The sequence below is a fragment of the Tachypleus tridentatus genome, chromosome 9 (genome assembly GCF_004210375.1).
Source record: "Tachypleus tridentatus isolate NWPU-2018 chromosome 9, ASM421037v1, whole genome shotgun sequence".
NCBI classification, from domain to species: Eukaryota; Metazoa; Arthropoda; class Merostomata; order Xiphosura; family Limulidae; genus Tachypleus; species Tachypleus tridentatus.
In genome coordinates, this window is record NC_134833.1 from 154,706,011 (window position 1) to 154,723,364 (window position 17,354).

General features: G+C 33.5%; 1 protein-coding gene across 1 annotated transcript in view; it reads right to left on the bottom strand.

Annotated features, from left to right (window-relative positions):
- Positions 1-17,067, bottom strand: part of LOC143226714 (alpha-actinin-like) — a 40,214-nt gene extending 23,147 nt beyond the window's left edge. The window contains 2 exon segments of the mRNA XM_076458077.1: positions 16,645-16,685; positions 16,688-17,067. Of these exon segments, the coding sequence (XP_076314192.1) occupies positions 16,645-16,685; positions 16,688-16,757 (111 nt within the window). The 5' untranslated portion in view covers positions 16,758-17,067.
- Between the last annotated feature and the right edge of the window lie 287 nt (positions 17,068-17,354).

The following is a 17,354-nucleotide window of genomic DNA, read 5'->3' on the forward strand; positions in this document are numbered from 1 at the left end:
TAAACCTACTGAAAAGAAATAAAAAAAACTCCTGTGAATATTTCATCTAAACCTACTGAAAAGAAATAAAAAAAACTCCTGTGAATATTTCATCTAAACCTACTGAAAAGAAATAAAAAACTCCTGTGAATATTTCATCTAAACCTACTGAAAAGAAATAAAACTCCTGTGAATATTTCATCTAAACCTACTGAAAGAAAAAAAAAAACTCCTGTGAATATTTCATCTAAACCTACTGAAAGAAATAAAAAAACTCTTGTGAATATTTCATCTAAACCTACTGAAAAGAAATAAAAAACTCCTGTGAATATTTCATCTAAACCTACTGAAAAGAAATAAAAAAACTCCTGTGAATATTTCATCTAAACCTACTGAAAAGAAATAAAAAAAACTCCTGTGAATATTTCATCTAAACCTACTGAAAGAAATAAAACTCCTGTGAATATTTCATCTAAACCTACTGAAAAGAAATAAAAAAAATCCTGTGAATATTTCATCTAAACCTACTGAAAGAAATAAAAACTCCTGTGAATATTTCATCTAAACCTACTGAAAAGAAATAAAAAACTCCTGTGAATATTTCATCTAAACCTACTGAAAAGAAATAAAAAAAACTCCTGTGAATATTTCATCTAAACCTACTGAAAAGAAATAAAAAAAACTCCTGTGAATATTTCATCTAAACCTACTGAAAAGAAATAAAAAACTCCTGTGAATATTTCATCTAAACCTACTGAAAAGAAAAAAAAAAAACTCCTGTGAATATTTCATCTAAACCTACTGAAAAGAAATAAAAAACTCCTGTGAATATTTCATCTAAACCTACTGAAAAGAAATAAAAAACTCCTGTGAATATTTCATCTAAACCTACTGAAAAGAAATAAAAAACTCCTGTGAATATTTCATCTAAACCTACTGAAAAGAAATAAAAAACTCCTGTGAATATTTCATCTAAACCTACTGAAAAGAAATAAAAACTCCTGTGAATATTTCATCTAAACCTACTGAAAAGAAATAAAAAACTCTTGTGAATATTTCATCTAAACCTACTGAAAAGAAATAAAAAACTCCTGTGAATATTTCATCTAAACCTACTGAAAAGAATAAAAAACTCCTGTGAATATTTCATCTAAACCTACTGAAAAGAAATAAAAAAACTCCTGTGAATATTTCATCTAAACCTACTGAAAAGAAATAAAAAACTCCTGTGAATATTTCATCTAAACCTACTGAAAAGAAATAAAAAACTCCTGTGAATATTTCATCTAAACCTACTGAAAAGAAATAAAAAACTCCTGTGAATATTTCATCTAAACCTACTGAAAAGAAATAAAAAAAACTCCTGTGAATATTTCATCTAAACCTACTGAAAAGAAATAAAAAAAACTCCTGTGAATATTTCATTTAAACCTACTGAAAAGAAATAAAAAACTCCTGTGAATATTTCATTTAAACCTACTGAAAAGAAATAAAAAACTCCTGGGCATAACTATTTTATGTCGATTTTTGAAAGAGAAATTATATCAGTTTTGTTTTTTTCACCTGTACTGACTACTGACGAAATTTCTTTACAAAGCGATTCAAACACCGAAGACTACAGCAAAAACGGCTTGGTATAGTGCACTAAAATCCACGCACAGCTTACTAAACAAGGTCCAGCAAATGTTGTAGGACTACTTTTAAGTTGATTCTTGAAAGCCGAAATTCCCACCCTATAAAATTTTCTAAGTTCTCCGCTACCAACATAAGCTCTTTGAAGCCATTTAAGCATCGTAGAAATGTAGAAGTTATTTAAGCACTGCTATACTAGTTGAAAAGGCTTTATTTTATAAGAGTAAGCAATCTGTATTTATAACACTGTCCTCAGCTTTGTTATTATTATTTATTTTAGTTTTAAAAGCCAACAAAAGTAATGGCTACGAATATTTTATTGAAACCTAGTCAATAATAAGGAATACAGTATCGAGTATACTATAGGTAGTTTTAAAATTAATTCAAGCGCCTTCATTTTTTCGTCCCGGAGAATTTTTCTAAGTCCTTCATTTTCCTTCATTGAAAAATATCCATTGTTTTACAAATGTGCATTAATTGAAAAAAAAGAATTGTCCAACTTATAGCACATTAATTGGAAACTGTTAGTTGAAGATTCATCATTTCTCGAGTTCGCTATTCTACTTTGTCTCTACAAGGTTTTCTGCGACTATTTCAGTAAGATTTCTAACAGCAGATGATTACCATAGTAACTTTCTCTTCCCTTGTGAGTGTTGATTTATTATACTGGTTTTCGTACTTCACTGGATTGTGAATGTGTATTTTAGTATAATTACCTTTTACCTTTTTTATTATCATTCATATTTTTGCTTCACAAGCCTACAGCAAAATCAGCTAGTTTTTTTTTTGCACCAGAACCTATACAGGTGTACTATATAAAACGGTGCGAACGTCCATAACCTATTTAAAAAGTTTTAGTTACGTGGCTATAAATACAAAATATATGCGATTTTGTTTTGAGCGGCTAAAGCTGATAAGTACTGTAAACATGAAGTCTTCCAGCCTAGTTTGGTTACTTTTTTAATATACTCACTAGATTAGGCCTAAAAATATAATAATCGGGTTTTGATTCATCTGTTTCTCTATTTTTTTTACTATCCCTTTTCCTTTTTTATTTTAACAGTTTCTAAATATTTTGGTAAAATAAAAATTGAGACATAAATGATATTATTTTATAGTCACTTCAGAATATTATCAATAGATGAATAATATTGTTTATAGTCATATCAGCATAAAATGAAGATGTAACAATGTTGCAAAATATGTTGTAACAGGGTAGTTTTGTCTGTTATCTAACATACATATATATATATATATATATATATATATATATATAGTATTATTCTTTCAATCACGTTCACTAAAAGTAACTAAGAAACATAACGTTTAGAGCGACAGGGGAAGAAGTGTGGCGAGGTTAGTTGAAACCTGCTGACGAGATATACTTACTCTCAAACTAAGGGAAATGTTTTGAGTTACGGTTTACACACTTGAAAATTGAGTTTAATTAATAATAAATAGAAAAATTATTTTACGTCTTTTGTGCTCTTCAGTAAACCGCACCAAAAATCTATTTTTATTATTATTTTTGGTGGATGCCTCTTCCGTTGTATTTCAGGCTTATAACACCATCACAACAATAAAATAACTCATATTTCACACTGAGTAAAAGATTGTTTATTTTTGAATTTCGCGCAAAGCTACACAAGGGGCTATCTGCGCTAGCCGTCTCTAATTTAGCAGTGTAAAACTAGAGGGAAGGTAGTTAGTTATCACCACCCACCGCCAGCTCTTAGGCTACCCTTTTAATTAAGAATGTTATTTCCTGAAGCACGCTTGGAAGTTATTGAAAATATAATCATACTTAATGAATGTGAAACACTGTAACAGTGGCGACGTACATTATGAAATGGTTAAACCCTATTTTGTAAGTTCGTAAAATAAAACACATATTAAATATGTGTCATTTCACGTATATTCTAACGTTGAAAATATATTGGCATATTAACTTCATAAAACCAAATACTTTTTACAGAGGGCTGACTAAGTACGTTATAAGACAATGAGTTTGGAGCCTCATTATATCGTTGTCCATGTCGCAACATTCGATTATCGTCAAAATAATCCTACGTCATAATTTTCATTGGAAAGGCTCCGTCCACTCCATGTTTTCATAATACATTTAGTGTGCGAGGGCAATGTTTTCCAGTGTTCATTTCAATTGTCTGATTGTACAGGCGTTGCATCCAGTCACTTGACCGATATGTTTTGGTATGTAACAAAATTAATACCTGTGTCACTCTTTAGCCATTACAGGTGAGCGACCGTTATACTGGAGATATAAAGGGAAGCCTAGTATTGGTCTTATTTCCAGACAAATATTCTTACTGATTATGTTTGGAAGCCTACTCTTGGTAATGATTCCAGACAAACATCCTTGCTGAGCATGTTTGGAAGCCTAATTTTGGTATTGATTCCAGACAAATATTGTTAATGATTATGTTGCGTACTGTTGCCTGAGCAACGTGGACATATTTAGTCACTGTTTTTTTTGTGTTTTTTTTTAAAGTCGCACAAAGCTACTCGAGGGCTATCTGTGCTAGCCGTCCCTTATTTAGCAGTGTAAGACTAGAGGGAAGGCAGCTAGTCATCACCACCCACCGCCAACTCTTGGGCTTCCCTTTTACCAACGAATAGTTGGATTGACCGTCACATTATAACGCCCCCACGGCTGAAAGGGTGAGCATATTTGGCGCGAAGGGAATGCGAACCTGCGACCCTCTTTAGTCACTGACCTGTGTGTTCATGGATTTTTCTTCAGTTACAAGATATTTACTGCGACTTGTTGCAGATGTCTCTTTCTGGATGGTCCTCCAAGCCGACTAAGTTCTTTGGTTTTCCAGAGTCATTAAGTGCAAAGGATATTTCCATCCTTTAACTTCCAAACCACTAATCTGAACACACCTTTATGATATGGGCATTTTGCATCAGGAAGGGCTGTTAGATACCGTTCCCAAGAGCGGTAACTTTTTTGGTATGAAACTTCCTATAATACGTTGAATAAATGTTTAAATGTAGTTCCGATAAATTCCGTTCCACCACGACTGTATTTTCCAGCTGATTTGCGCTTTTAAAATCGTTTCAATATTTGATAATCAATGTTGAATTTGACACCTTAGTCGAAAAGTTAAAAAAATCAGACATTTTCTTCTTTCATTTCACTAAAACAAAAGTTTAACTTCAAAAATATAATGACATCAAACAGGACAAATTTATCGCAAGTAGACAGCATTATTTATCTAGAAATGTTCATGCTATGGCACTCCAGAAACATGTTGAAATGAAGAAACCTTCAGCAAATGACTAATGAAAAACAAAGCAGGAAAAAAACATGTTTGTTTCTGAGTACCAGCAAAAAACAAAACAAAAAACTTAGTACTGGACAGCAACATATATTATCTAAAGTTATATATTGAAAGGAAGAAATTCTAAATGAGGTCACAGTGTCTTAGGTCTGCAATCTTTATACCTTCTTTTTAATAGGCCTCTCAGATGCCTCCTACTGACCACAGTTTTGGCACAATTTTTTTCACTTTCCAACTCTAACACTACTGTTTTTTCCACCTCTAACACTACTGTTTTTTCCAACTCTAACCCTACTGTTTTTTCCAACTCTAACCCTACTGTTTTTTCCAACTCTAACACTACTGTTTTTCCACTCTACCCTCATCCCTATCCCACCACTAGCTTCACAACCACCATCACTAACTTTACCTTCAATCCCTTTTACCATTTACTACCTCATCTGTTATATTTTTATCTCTTTGGACCTTCTTTGCAGTAATGAAAATTCAAAGCAAGCAGTAGATTTATTTAAAAAACAAATCAAAGCGATGGAAGAAAAAGACTGATTTCTAATAACTTCTTTTGAAACCTTTGAAAGATTTCACAGCAAAAGTTTGTTTGTTTGTTTGTTTTTGAATTTCGCGCAAAGCTACTCTAGGGCTATCTGCACTAGCCGTCCCTAATTTTGCAGTGCAAGACTAGAGGGAAGGCAGCTAGTCATCACCACCCACCTCCAACTCTTGGGTTACTCTTTTACCAACGAATAGTGGAATTGACCGTCACATTATAACGCCCCCATGGCTGAAAGGGCGAGCATGTTTGGCGCGACGGGGATGCGAACCCGCGACCCTCAAATTACGAGTCGCACGCCTTAACCCACCTGGCCATGCCGGCTCCCAGCAAAAGAGTGAATGATAACATCAAAATCAACTTGTTTTACATGTTGGTAAGCTGTCACACTGGAATGGTCGACCAGTTCTGTGGGCCCTCTGGTGCATGATATAATATTTTCTTCAATTATTGTCAGGTGCGATGAAAGGCTTACATTTTTAAAAGCTGGCTTCCACTTGTTAAGTATCTAAAGTTCCGCCGTGGTCTTAATCAGACTCTGACCAAAAGAACAGCAGGGTGCGATGGCAGTCAGAAGACCTGAGTGACAGAATTAGTCCACCTAAAAGCTTGTATTTCCTTCTGTTCTGTGGAGAAAATTATCAGAAGAACACTCTTGTCATAGTTCCTTAATCTAGCTTATTGTAATATTTCGGTACGATAAAGAAAGGTTATACCCTGCAGAATCTGTGAAAAAAAGACAACAACAACAAAAGACCAAAGACTCTGTTCTTTGACAACTTCAAGTGATTCACCAGATGAGGCCAACAGGATGAAATATTATAATATCTCAATTCATGAAAGGGACTTCCTGAAAGGTTTGACAAAGAACATATTTTATATCTCAATTCATGAAAGGGACTTCCTGAAAGGTTTGACAAAGAACAAAACCAAGGGTTTGCTCTTGCTTAGTATTGCGAATTTCTTTGTTTAATTTTTGCACAAAGCTACGCGAGGGCTATCTTGGTCCGCTGTTTTTAATTGAGCACTAGTACACTAGAGGGAAGGCAGCTAATCAACACCACCCACCTCCAACTCTTGGGTTACTATTATACCAACAAATAGTGGGATTGACCATAACCATATAATGTCCCTAAAGACTAAAAAGTTAGCATGTTTGGTTGCGAGATTCGAACCTAAGGACCGTAGATTGCGAGTGTAGCGCCCTAACCATCCGGTTACGTCAATTGTTAATATTCTGGAAGCTAAAGAGAAGATTTTGGATCTGTGGTGTTCATCCTCACAACTTATCAAAATGGGTGATTCAGAGACTAATTTGGAATCTATCTTTAAACGTGTTTAGTATTGTAGAAGGCCGAACTGTACCTTTGCTTTATATGTTTACTATAAATTATTTGTTTATGGTTCTGGGACTGTATATACTTCTATTCTTTATCACATTATGTGTTGAATTTGTAACAATTTCTAGTTTAAATTAGTTGTCTGGTACAAACAATTTTATTTAAAGTTTCCTACAATAATTGAACTACAAGGAATTAAAAAAATTAACATGCATTTTGTTTTCAAAAATAGGAAGCAATTAAACAACTTTATATTTTTTATTTTGATTTAAATATTTCTTATGTGTCTTATTTATTGTTACATAGTCCTCACTAGATGGCAGCACAATTTCCAGTCCAAAATATCCATTTTATGTGGAAAAGATACAAAGTGTCTCGATGTGCTGCCTGGCAAGAAAGACGGAATACTTAAAGAAATTTTAATTTAAAATTAATTTAATTTAGGAAATGAAAATTTAATCTGAATGAACTATAAAACCATAAAAAAGCGATAGGAAATAACTCGACTTATTTATACGTGAAAAATATAAATAAAATACCAGGTAACAAATTATTTCTTATTTTTATTTCTCGAGATTCATAATTTTCTGTGCTGGTTATGGTATCTTATATTAACAGTTTTTCGTTCTTACCTCAAAGATGTTTGTTTGGGTACCTAACTGACGAGTCGCACAACCAACACTGTATAAATCTAGCTATTAAAGTATGTTTCTAGCCCAAGGTTACATGCAAAACCAAAGGAACACACGTACATAAACCGAATATTCCCTGGTCACTACAAGTCTGTTACGCAAAATTAGACATTTTTTTTAATTTGGAGAAAAACAAATTGATATAGTTTTTCTGCCGTATTCTTTACTCTTTTAATAATTTTCCATTCATATCTGCCAAACTTTATATGAAGTAGATTATAGTTCACCTCTTTGACTTCCAGTAACCCTAAATATTATCCATGTATTACTCTCGTCTTCTATATATCTGTATTGTCTTCAGTAAAAAGTCAACACGAATCGATATCATCATTGTATTAGAAACAGCATTATTTAGTGCTCGTGTTCATTTTCTCGATCTTGCAGTTTAGTTTTATCTGCTGTTGTTTTTCATTCCACTGTATTCAATAAAAGTCACTCTCTATAACCAAATTAATTTTAAAACACGAGTTTTGTGTCTAGTTTTTACTATCTTAAAATCTGATCGTTGTTGTAAAAGTTGGTAAAAGATACATTATAGGAATATTGAAAAAGCTATATATATATGTCTGAACCAGCACGCGCTTGCTAGGACAGTCGTGAGACTGTGTGATCACATTCCTCTAAATGTGTCATTGAATCCGCTCACACAACAAACTAAAATAGCAAGTGCTAATATTAGATACTAGCAGTTGCGCCCACTCTCTCTTCTACCCAGACTCTATAGCATATACTCCATATATGGTTGGAGTAAGTACTGTAGAATGAATAGATAAAGGTATCGAAGTTTCGTGGAGTAAACGTTTAGTTATAAAAACGAAAACTCTTGTATAAAAACTGTGAGAAACCTTGCTGTGATTACAAGGAAAAAAAATTCAGGAAAATACCTAAAATGAAAAGACTGATTCATAGAGAAAATTAAAACATGTCCACAGCGACACCTAGTACTGGAATAGAAAGTGTAGGCGGTAGATAAAATTACTTATCTCGTATCTTTCCAGATTTTCTGTATACTGTTCACTGTGTTTTTCCTTCATATAAAGAAAACTTTTTCTAAAGAAATGAATTTAAAGAAATTCTGTGTTTCAACTGACATATATCACGCCGCTAGTAAAAGTAACGTGATTGGTATAAATAAGAGCACGTGATATGGAAGGATAAGTTACACATCAGAAATAGGGCTAGCATTCTTTACACGTGAATGTTTTTTTTTTCTATAAAAATCATAAAACAATGTTTACACACGTGTCATAAAACATATTAACATGTATTAAAAATAAATTAATAAAAAACTACCAAGCAGTGGGCGACACTTGTCATAATTAAGTTCTCAATTGTTTTTTTCCTTCCCAACCGCAACACTAGATAAATAGTTAACGACATATTATGAGGATTTGATGGTTAACACTAAATATTAAATAAAGTAAACAAAGAAAAAAAGGATGCTTCCAGTTCTGTACTGTATAAAGTTCGGAGATAATCTACAAAGTGTGTGTGTGTTTTTTTTATTACAAACCAACAATCACTTATCAAAATATTAGAAATATTTATTTTTGTTTCTCCTGTGTATAGATATTTTTATCGTTTTTCAAACAATGTTTTCAAACATCAAGGCCCGAAACAAAATTCTTATTGTCTGAGGACTGAATTCGTGCTGAACCACAAGGGGGCCTCTTTTGAGGAGATATATTAGCTTTTTAAGGAAAGTACTCGGTATTTAACAAGTATTAAATAAGAAACATTTTTTCGGAACTCCTTTAAAATTTGCAAAAACTGTATTTTTGTTAGTTTTTTATATAAATCTAAAATAACATTCTAAATGATTGAAAACTTCAAACTAAAACTCCTAGAAACAGTTTGAAAACAAAGCAGCTTTCTTAATATCTCGTTTCCATGAAGTGACAATTTTTGGTTTTATGTAAAAATAGAAGTTACATGGAAACGTCATCATAAACTGCTTTACTTTTGAAGAACCTGGTGGTCTTAATGGATCGATGTGATTGATGTAGGATGTTACGATTAGCTCAAGCGGTGATCCTTAAATGGTAATCATAACTTCCCTATACAAAACCAAGCCACCAGTTGTCTGACGCCACACTCCAAGCGCGATTTTATTTTTAAACGTGTACATAGCTTATGTGTAAATATTGCTTTTATCTTGAGCTATCTTGAAAGAAGCTCAAAATAAGGAAACTGAGGAATGCTTTAAGTACTGCTCATTATATTTAAAACTGAAAATAAAGTAAATGGATGATATATGAAACCATTATCTGAGGAAAAGTGACAATAATAAAATTAATAAAACTCACTATGGAAATATTTTCCTGAAACTTTATACTAAATATACATTAGTGTAGATGTGTGTTTAAAAATGTCTTGTCGAGCTATCTGCTGTGTCAAAGGAAAAGAATCAAATCCCCGATTGTAGCGTTGTAAATCTGTAGACTTACCGCTGTTCCAAACAAAATTTATTTGTTTGTTTGTTTTTTAATTTCGCGCAAAGCTACACGAGGGCTATCTACGCTAACAAATTTAGTAAACCAGGTTCTGTTATAGCAGGTTGATAAATGTATTCCATTTCTGTAGCATCTCAAATTAAAATTAAAATTTTCTTGAAATCAAGTATTGGCTTCTTCGGAATTGTATTCGTAATTGGTTAAAAAATGTGGATGGTTTCACCTTGGAATTTTGAGTAGGAGGCGCTTTGAAATTTCTGTAACTTTTTGTTTGTTTGTTTTTTTTTAATTTCGCACAAAACTACTCGAGGGCTATCTGTGCTAGCCGTCCCTAATTTAACAGTGTAAGACTAGAGGGAAGGCAGCTAGTCATCACCACCAACCGCAAACTCTTGGGGTACTCTTTTACCAACGAATAGTGGGATTGACCGTCACATTATAACGCCCCCACGGCTGACAGGGCGAGCATGTTTGGCGCGACGGGGATGCTTCTGTAACTTAACTTTTATTTAAATCTTTTCTTAGATCTAACTTGTACGTTATTATGTATTCATTTGTATTTACATATCACTAATTTAAAACAATATTTTTTACATTGTATTTCCAGACAATATTTGTTAGCCGGTGGGGCAGTGGTAAAGTTTCGTATTTACAAACATCAGATCACAGATTCGATTCCCTCGGTGCACACAGCAGATAGCCACAGGTGGCTTTGTTACAACAAAACATGCAACAAGATCGATCATTGCAGTTTGAAAGTTTTTGATAATTTTATAGTTTAGAAAGTCGAGCAAAATTAACGTAATGATAAATTCTGTTTCCTTTACAAACATTCAGATAAATCGTTTTAATTTAACAAACTGTTACATTTTGTTGCTAAAAGTCTACTTTGTAAAGCAGTAATATAGGCGATAGTGCAGTGGTTAACATTTTCTAATGCATTTAAATTTATTAATTTTGATAATAGCGGTTCAATTTGCTGATGAAACACAGCGCAGTAAGATTAGAATTGTACTAGGAAGTAAACTTTAGCTTTCAATTTCGTTATACATTTTTGCTGCTTGACAGCAAGGTTGAATTTTTGTTTTAATAATGCATTATGTATGACGCTGCATTCTAATATAGAAACATTTGATTTGTAGAATAAAACTGATAATTCTGATGGCTGTGCTGATCGAGAGACTGAGATGCAACGTTTCTGAAACAGTAGTGCATAAAGTAAAAACCAGTTCAAATTTAGGACAATAACTAGGCCTAGCACAATAACGAAACTAAACAGATAACTTTTTTGAATGAAATAGTGATTTTAGTAGAATACGGGGAATTTATAAGGTAAAAGTGACACATAAGCAACATTTCTGGGTAACTTTCATACTGGTAATTTCAAAAGTGTAGAACAGAATTTTAGTCTGTTATTTTTGTATCTTACAAAATAAATAATATTTTCTTTGTTCCTACGTAAACAGAAAAGTCACAGCGGAGACTATTCACAGCTAGAACACACGAGTACTGTATCTTTTATTAAGACGTTTTAGGTCTTACGCACTTAAGAGTTAGTCATCTTTCGACCATTAAGTTTGACAAGAGCAAGAAAAATGAATATTAAAACAAACCATCCACCATGCTTCAAGATAGCTTTAATAGTAAGACTCTGGAATTAGCCTATCAGTTCATGACTGTTAAATATTAGAAACAAACACAATATATTAAAAAAGAGAGAGGTAGGCTCACCTTTCTGACAAGTAGAACCCTAACACTGTATTTGTTTGTTTGTTTGGAATTTCGCACAAAGCTACTCGAGGGCTATCTGTGCTAGCCGTCCCTAATTTAGCAGTGTAAGACTAGAGGGAAGGCAGCTAGTCATCACCACCCACCGCCAACTCTTGGGCTACTCTTTTACCAACGAATAGTGGGATTGACCGTCACATTATACACCCCCCATGGCTGGGAGGGCGAGCATGTTTAGCGCGACGTAGGCGCGAACCTCGGATTACGAGTCGCACGCCTTACGCGTTTGGCCATGCCGGTCCTCCCTAACACTGTAAAAGACATTAATCTGAAATTTACAAGCTCGACAAACACCAGATGTGTCAATATTTAAATATTACACATGGTACTTTATGTAGGTGGCAAGGGTTATATATCACTACGATACACTCGCTCGTTGTCTGGAATAAAAGCCTCGTTTCTCTCACTAACTCATGAAACACTGAATACGTAATTACAAAAGCTTTACATTTAATTATATTTTTTCTAAGGTTTGATATGCTGTGTAAGATTCGCGCTATTCTTTTACGGTGTATTCTTTTTTTTAATTTTAAGCTTTCCCAAGTAAAATATACATACATATAACATTGGTGTGTTTTCTTCTAGCGACGCCACATCGGGCTATCTGTTGAGTCCACCGGAGGGAATCGAACCCTGATTTTAGCGTTGTAAATCTGTAGACATTCCGCTGTACTAGCGGGGGCATAACGTTGGTTAATACAACACTATGTAACACGTAACTCATTAGAAATATTAATCAGTAGTTAATTAAATCAAATTCACTTTGAGTAATGTTGTTGTTTATTTAAATCATGAATAATTGTTTTTATATAACTATGAAAGAAATAAATCAATATTCCATGTCGGCCCAAATTTTGACCATTTGGAAATCTTTTAAATATATTTGAAGATGGATTAAATATAATTGGAGATATGTTACATGCAACTGAAGATGAATTAAATACAATTGGAGATATGTTACATGTAACTGAAGATGAATTAAATACAATTGGAGATATGTTACATGTAACTGAAGATGAATTAAATATAATTGGAGATATGTTGCATGTAACTGAAGATGGATTAAATATAATTGGAGATGTGTTGCATGTAACTGAAGATGGATTAAATATAATTGGAGATATGTTGCATGTAACTGAAGATGGATTAAATGTAATTGGGTTAAAGACAGCAATGACCTTATCTTTTTTAACATCTTCGTTTACTTGGTTACAGACAAACAGAATGAAGTCACTAAATGCCGAATGCTGCCCGAATCTACGACCTATCTAGTTTTATCTGAAGATATCATTGGTTTACACATGAACAAGTAACTACTACAGTCAGTATGAGCTGGGTTGTTATAAGATTCCTGAAAAAACAGACTTAAATAAATATTTATAAATAATAGTCTGCTCTTCTAAGATACGTTAAAATTATAGGTTTTCAAGATTTTGTCAAACATCGAGAACAATGTGTAATTTATTTCTTTTTCTCTTTAACTTTACATAAAAAAGCACGTTCAGAATTGGTATAAATTTAGGACTCCTCTAAAGGGCATCGTATAATGCTACGAGGCCAAAGTATTGGTAGTTTGAATGAAAGCCACTGTCAGTTCCAGCCACTGGTTTCTATATATACACATAGACATAGAGAGAGGTCGGAAGCAAAAGGCGGTAGCAGAGAGGGCACATTATCCGCGTTTTTGGGGAGCGTCTTATACAGTAAAATACCAAAGTAATATAAATACAGTAATAGAAAATTTAATGTTACATGCAAAAAAATAGTGGACTGTCACTGCTCTGACAGCCGTTATGAGTGAGCAACGCATTGATCTACGATGCAAGGAAGTCTTGGACAGATACACCATAAAGATTTTCACATTCCACTGTACTGTGTAACTTGACTCAGAGACTTTCCATAGTAGGAAGTCAAACGTAACAACAACAAAAATTATTGACTGGAGTTTGATAGAATAATTTATTGGTTAAATATAAAATAAGCATTTGCTTTTCCTTTCTTTGTTTCTATCTGTTGTACTCGCTCGCTTATGTTTTTTTGGAGCGCTTCCTATTCTGGGTTCAAGAGTAATGAAAGTTGATCTGGGTTCACGAGTAATGAAAGTTGACACAACACTGTTAATCTGTTGATGTTGATTGTGAGAAAAATCAAATAATTCCCTATGTTAAAGATATACATTACAAAGTTGGATCTGTTTCGAATCAAAACTAACTTAAAAACACAACAGTGATGGACATATTCCCAATGAACTAGAAGATCATCTGTCACAACGATAACCACAGACCTTAGTTTATTTTTTCTATGTACAAAATGCTAGACGTCAAACCTAGACATATATAAATATATTATTTTTTTTAATTACGCCATTTGATAATTCGTAATAATCGTATGGAAACTAGAATTAATAATTACTCATTAAAATGAGTAGTTGGAATAACAATAATTGAGTATCCTATGTTGAGTTTCCAACAGTGACCAGTCGTAAGAAGTTTTAGCTGGAATCAGTGGCGTATTTAAAAAGAAGCTAGAGTGGGCTCAGCCCCAGGGCCCTTTGTCTTAATGAGGGCCCACTAATAATTTTATTCTATATAAAATTACATGGGATGTATGTAGGGCCCACAAAAATTATTAGACCCTGGGCCTACACAACCTTAAATTCGCCACTGACTGGAATATGTGTTATTCCGCTCTCAATCATAAAACTACTGCAGACTAATCACCAAAAGATGTGGTTTGAGTGTCAATTCTCTCTTAGTCACATAATGGTTGGAGCGAGTCATTTCGTTCCCTGTCATAAAATTGATGCTGCGAGCAGGTGTTATAGATTTTGACTGGAGGGTATCATTTCACTAATCTCATTCATAAAGACAAAATTATTTAGTTTTTAGTTTTCAGGTTAGCTTTTGAAAGGTGATTCCAGTATTATATTTTAAGTTCAAAAGACGGTCATTTAATGTTTCATCCCTTAGGGCTAACCCTAAAAAATTAGCGTCCAAATGAAAACCATTAAAGCCTGGTTAATTTTTATTTTTATTTTTTTCAGACGTCTCAACCTACTGTATTGCATCTTCAAGATGCTGTAATTAGGGTTACAGAAAACAGTACATCATCCTTCTTTGTTAACCACTGGTGTGATAATACGGGTCTCTTCGTAACCATGACAAATTTCTTGTATGAAATAACAAATTAATCCTGTAACCTTGATATCTGAGAAATTCAAATATCACATACCATTTGGTATAATTATTAGTAATGAAAAATACAATGCCATATTTTCTATCGGTCCATTATGTAGTACATTGATTTATTATAAATTGTTCAACAAAGTGTATTTATAAGTGTATTGAAAAATATTAAAATTAATTATATCTTGAAAATCACTACAGTTTTTCAACTGTTGAACTGTAAACTTTCATAAAAATATTCCAAAATAATGTTTTTAAATTACTGGGCACTTTAAGTGTACAAAGTAGATCGTTTTATTTGTTTTCTATATTTATACGAAACAGTTCATGCTGAGCCCATTTATATATAAATAAATAAATATATATATATATATATACGTTGCGTGATTAAACAAAGAGTCGTAAAGCTGGTATGAATAGGTCTCCAAGCTGAGAACAAAGGCCACGAAACTATCAATGCATCGCTGTTCTGAATTAAAGTGCTGACACAAACGTCCAATTCAAGTAACGATTCTGCACCTTTTGTTTTGTTTTTTGGCGAGTCCACAAATAAAACATTGACAAAGTAACTTAAGATCACATTTTTTATAGCCAACCAATGCAGATTAAACTGACGTAATACTATACTGTAACAATAAAGCAACGCCAAGTTTAAAATTAAAATCCACACGGTCTAGATTTTCATCTGTATTCAAACTCTAAAGAGCTTTTCAGGGTTCCCTTGATCAAATACAAATGCTTATTCATCGAAAGTTCCTAAGTTCAAGTATCTTTACTGAACTATTTTTACACTTGAATTGTAGGAGGGGGGGGGAGTCACTAAAATCCTCAAAAGGGCTTTATCACGCTTATCTGAGAGATACAATTTGAACTGTTTCGGGTTTCATGTGATGTAAAAACGTGGAAAAGATTAGTCTAATAATGATCTGTGATATTATTCTGTTGAAAAGGTTAATAAAATAACGATTGGTTACGTTATTATACGATAAACATTTGCCAAACGACATCTGGTTATATTACCCTATGGTGAACATTAATACGGTAATAATTAGTTATATTATTTTGTGGAAAAGATGCTTCTAACAATGATTGGTTGTATTATTTTGTGGAAAAGGTTATCTTAATAATGACTGGTTATATAATTCTAACATCACAAATCTATTAAATACTAAAATTTAAAACTGATTAAGAATCTACACATACGTGTTGCAGAGGTCGCTACATATATTTACCATTGTTTCTCGATGCTTAAAAAAGTCACACTAAGTTTCAAAAGGTTGGAGAGACCTAACTTGGTTCAAGGTCATTTTAAGCCTCAAAACCATTACATACGTTTATAGGTCTTTATTCGATAAAATATTATCATAGTTCTGTTATCGTTCACTTTAGGGCGAATAAATACAAATAACGTATTAATTTATTATGTCCTTCTATAGGAAATCAATGTGATAATAGCCCAGCCGCATCAGAAAGCCTACAGATGTTCGATTACAGTAAGAACAGTGTGTACGCGAGTTTGTATAAAATTGCAATTTTGTTTTTAAAATTCGTTTGTGCGGAAACAGCCTAGGCTATACTCAGAAGTCTCTCTACAAAGTTCAGGTATGAATCACGGAAGAGTTTCAAAACTTGCATTAATAAAGTTAATATTTACACATCACCAACTGAACTTGTACCAATAAACTAGAACAACTTAGCTAAAAAACATTTTAAACCAAACCTTCCGCTGTTGTTTCTCCCAAGCGGGATCTAATAATCCTCGCGTTCCCATTCTTCCTCTTGATCCATGTATCCCTCATTGAAGGATTCGTTGTACATATCGGGATTGGCCATTTTCAGTTCACTCGGTAATCTAAACGTTTATTATAACGCTACTTGCTTGCGAGTTAGAAAACAAGTCCGTTGAGTCTCCCCTAAGGACTGAAACGGAGACGAAATAACTCTTCTAACGGAAACCACAGCCCAGAAAAATCCCAAGCGGGAATGCAGTCAGTCAGTCAGTCAGCTAGTAGGCCTAGCTACTGGTCGTGTCTAACTCAGTCGATCTTCGAAAATGAGTTTCACCGCCGCTCGTGCCGCCACGCGCTCGGCATACTAGTTTAGGTGCGGAAGACAAGGATCTTCTTACTGAAACGACCTCGGCTACTATATTAGGTTTACAGAGGGAGTCGCAAAGAGGGCGCGGCTAGGTTTAGAGTTAGAGTCTTCCAACCACAGTGCTCCTCTTCGTTTTACACTGTTATCCCTTTTCATATACTGATCATTTCAGCAAGATTAGCAGATATTTCTTTGCTAATAGGCCTACACGAAGCTACTGTGACGTGACCTTATGTAGCCTTACCTCTTGCGTGAATTATCTAAAATAAAATAATTAAAAAGCCACAACTAAGCAAAAACTGTACTTATAGAAACGAAATGTAAACAAAATTT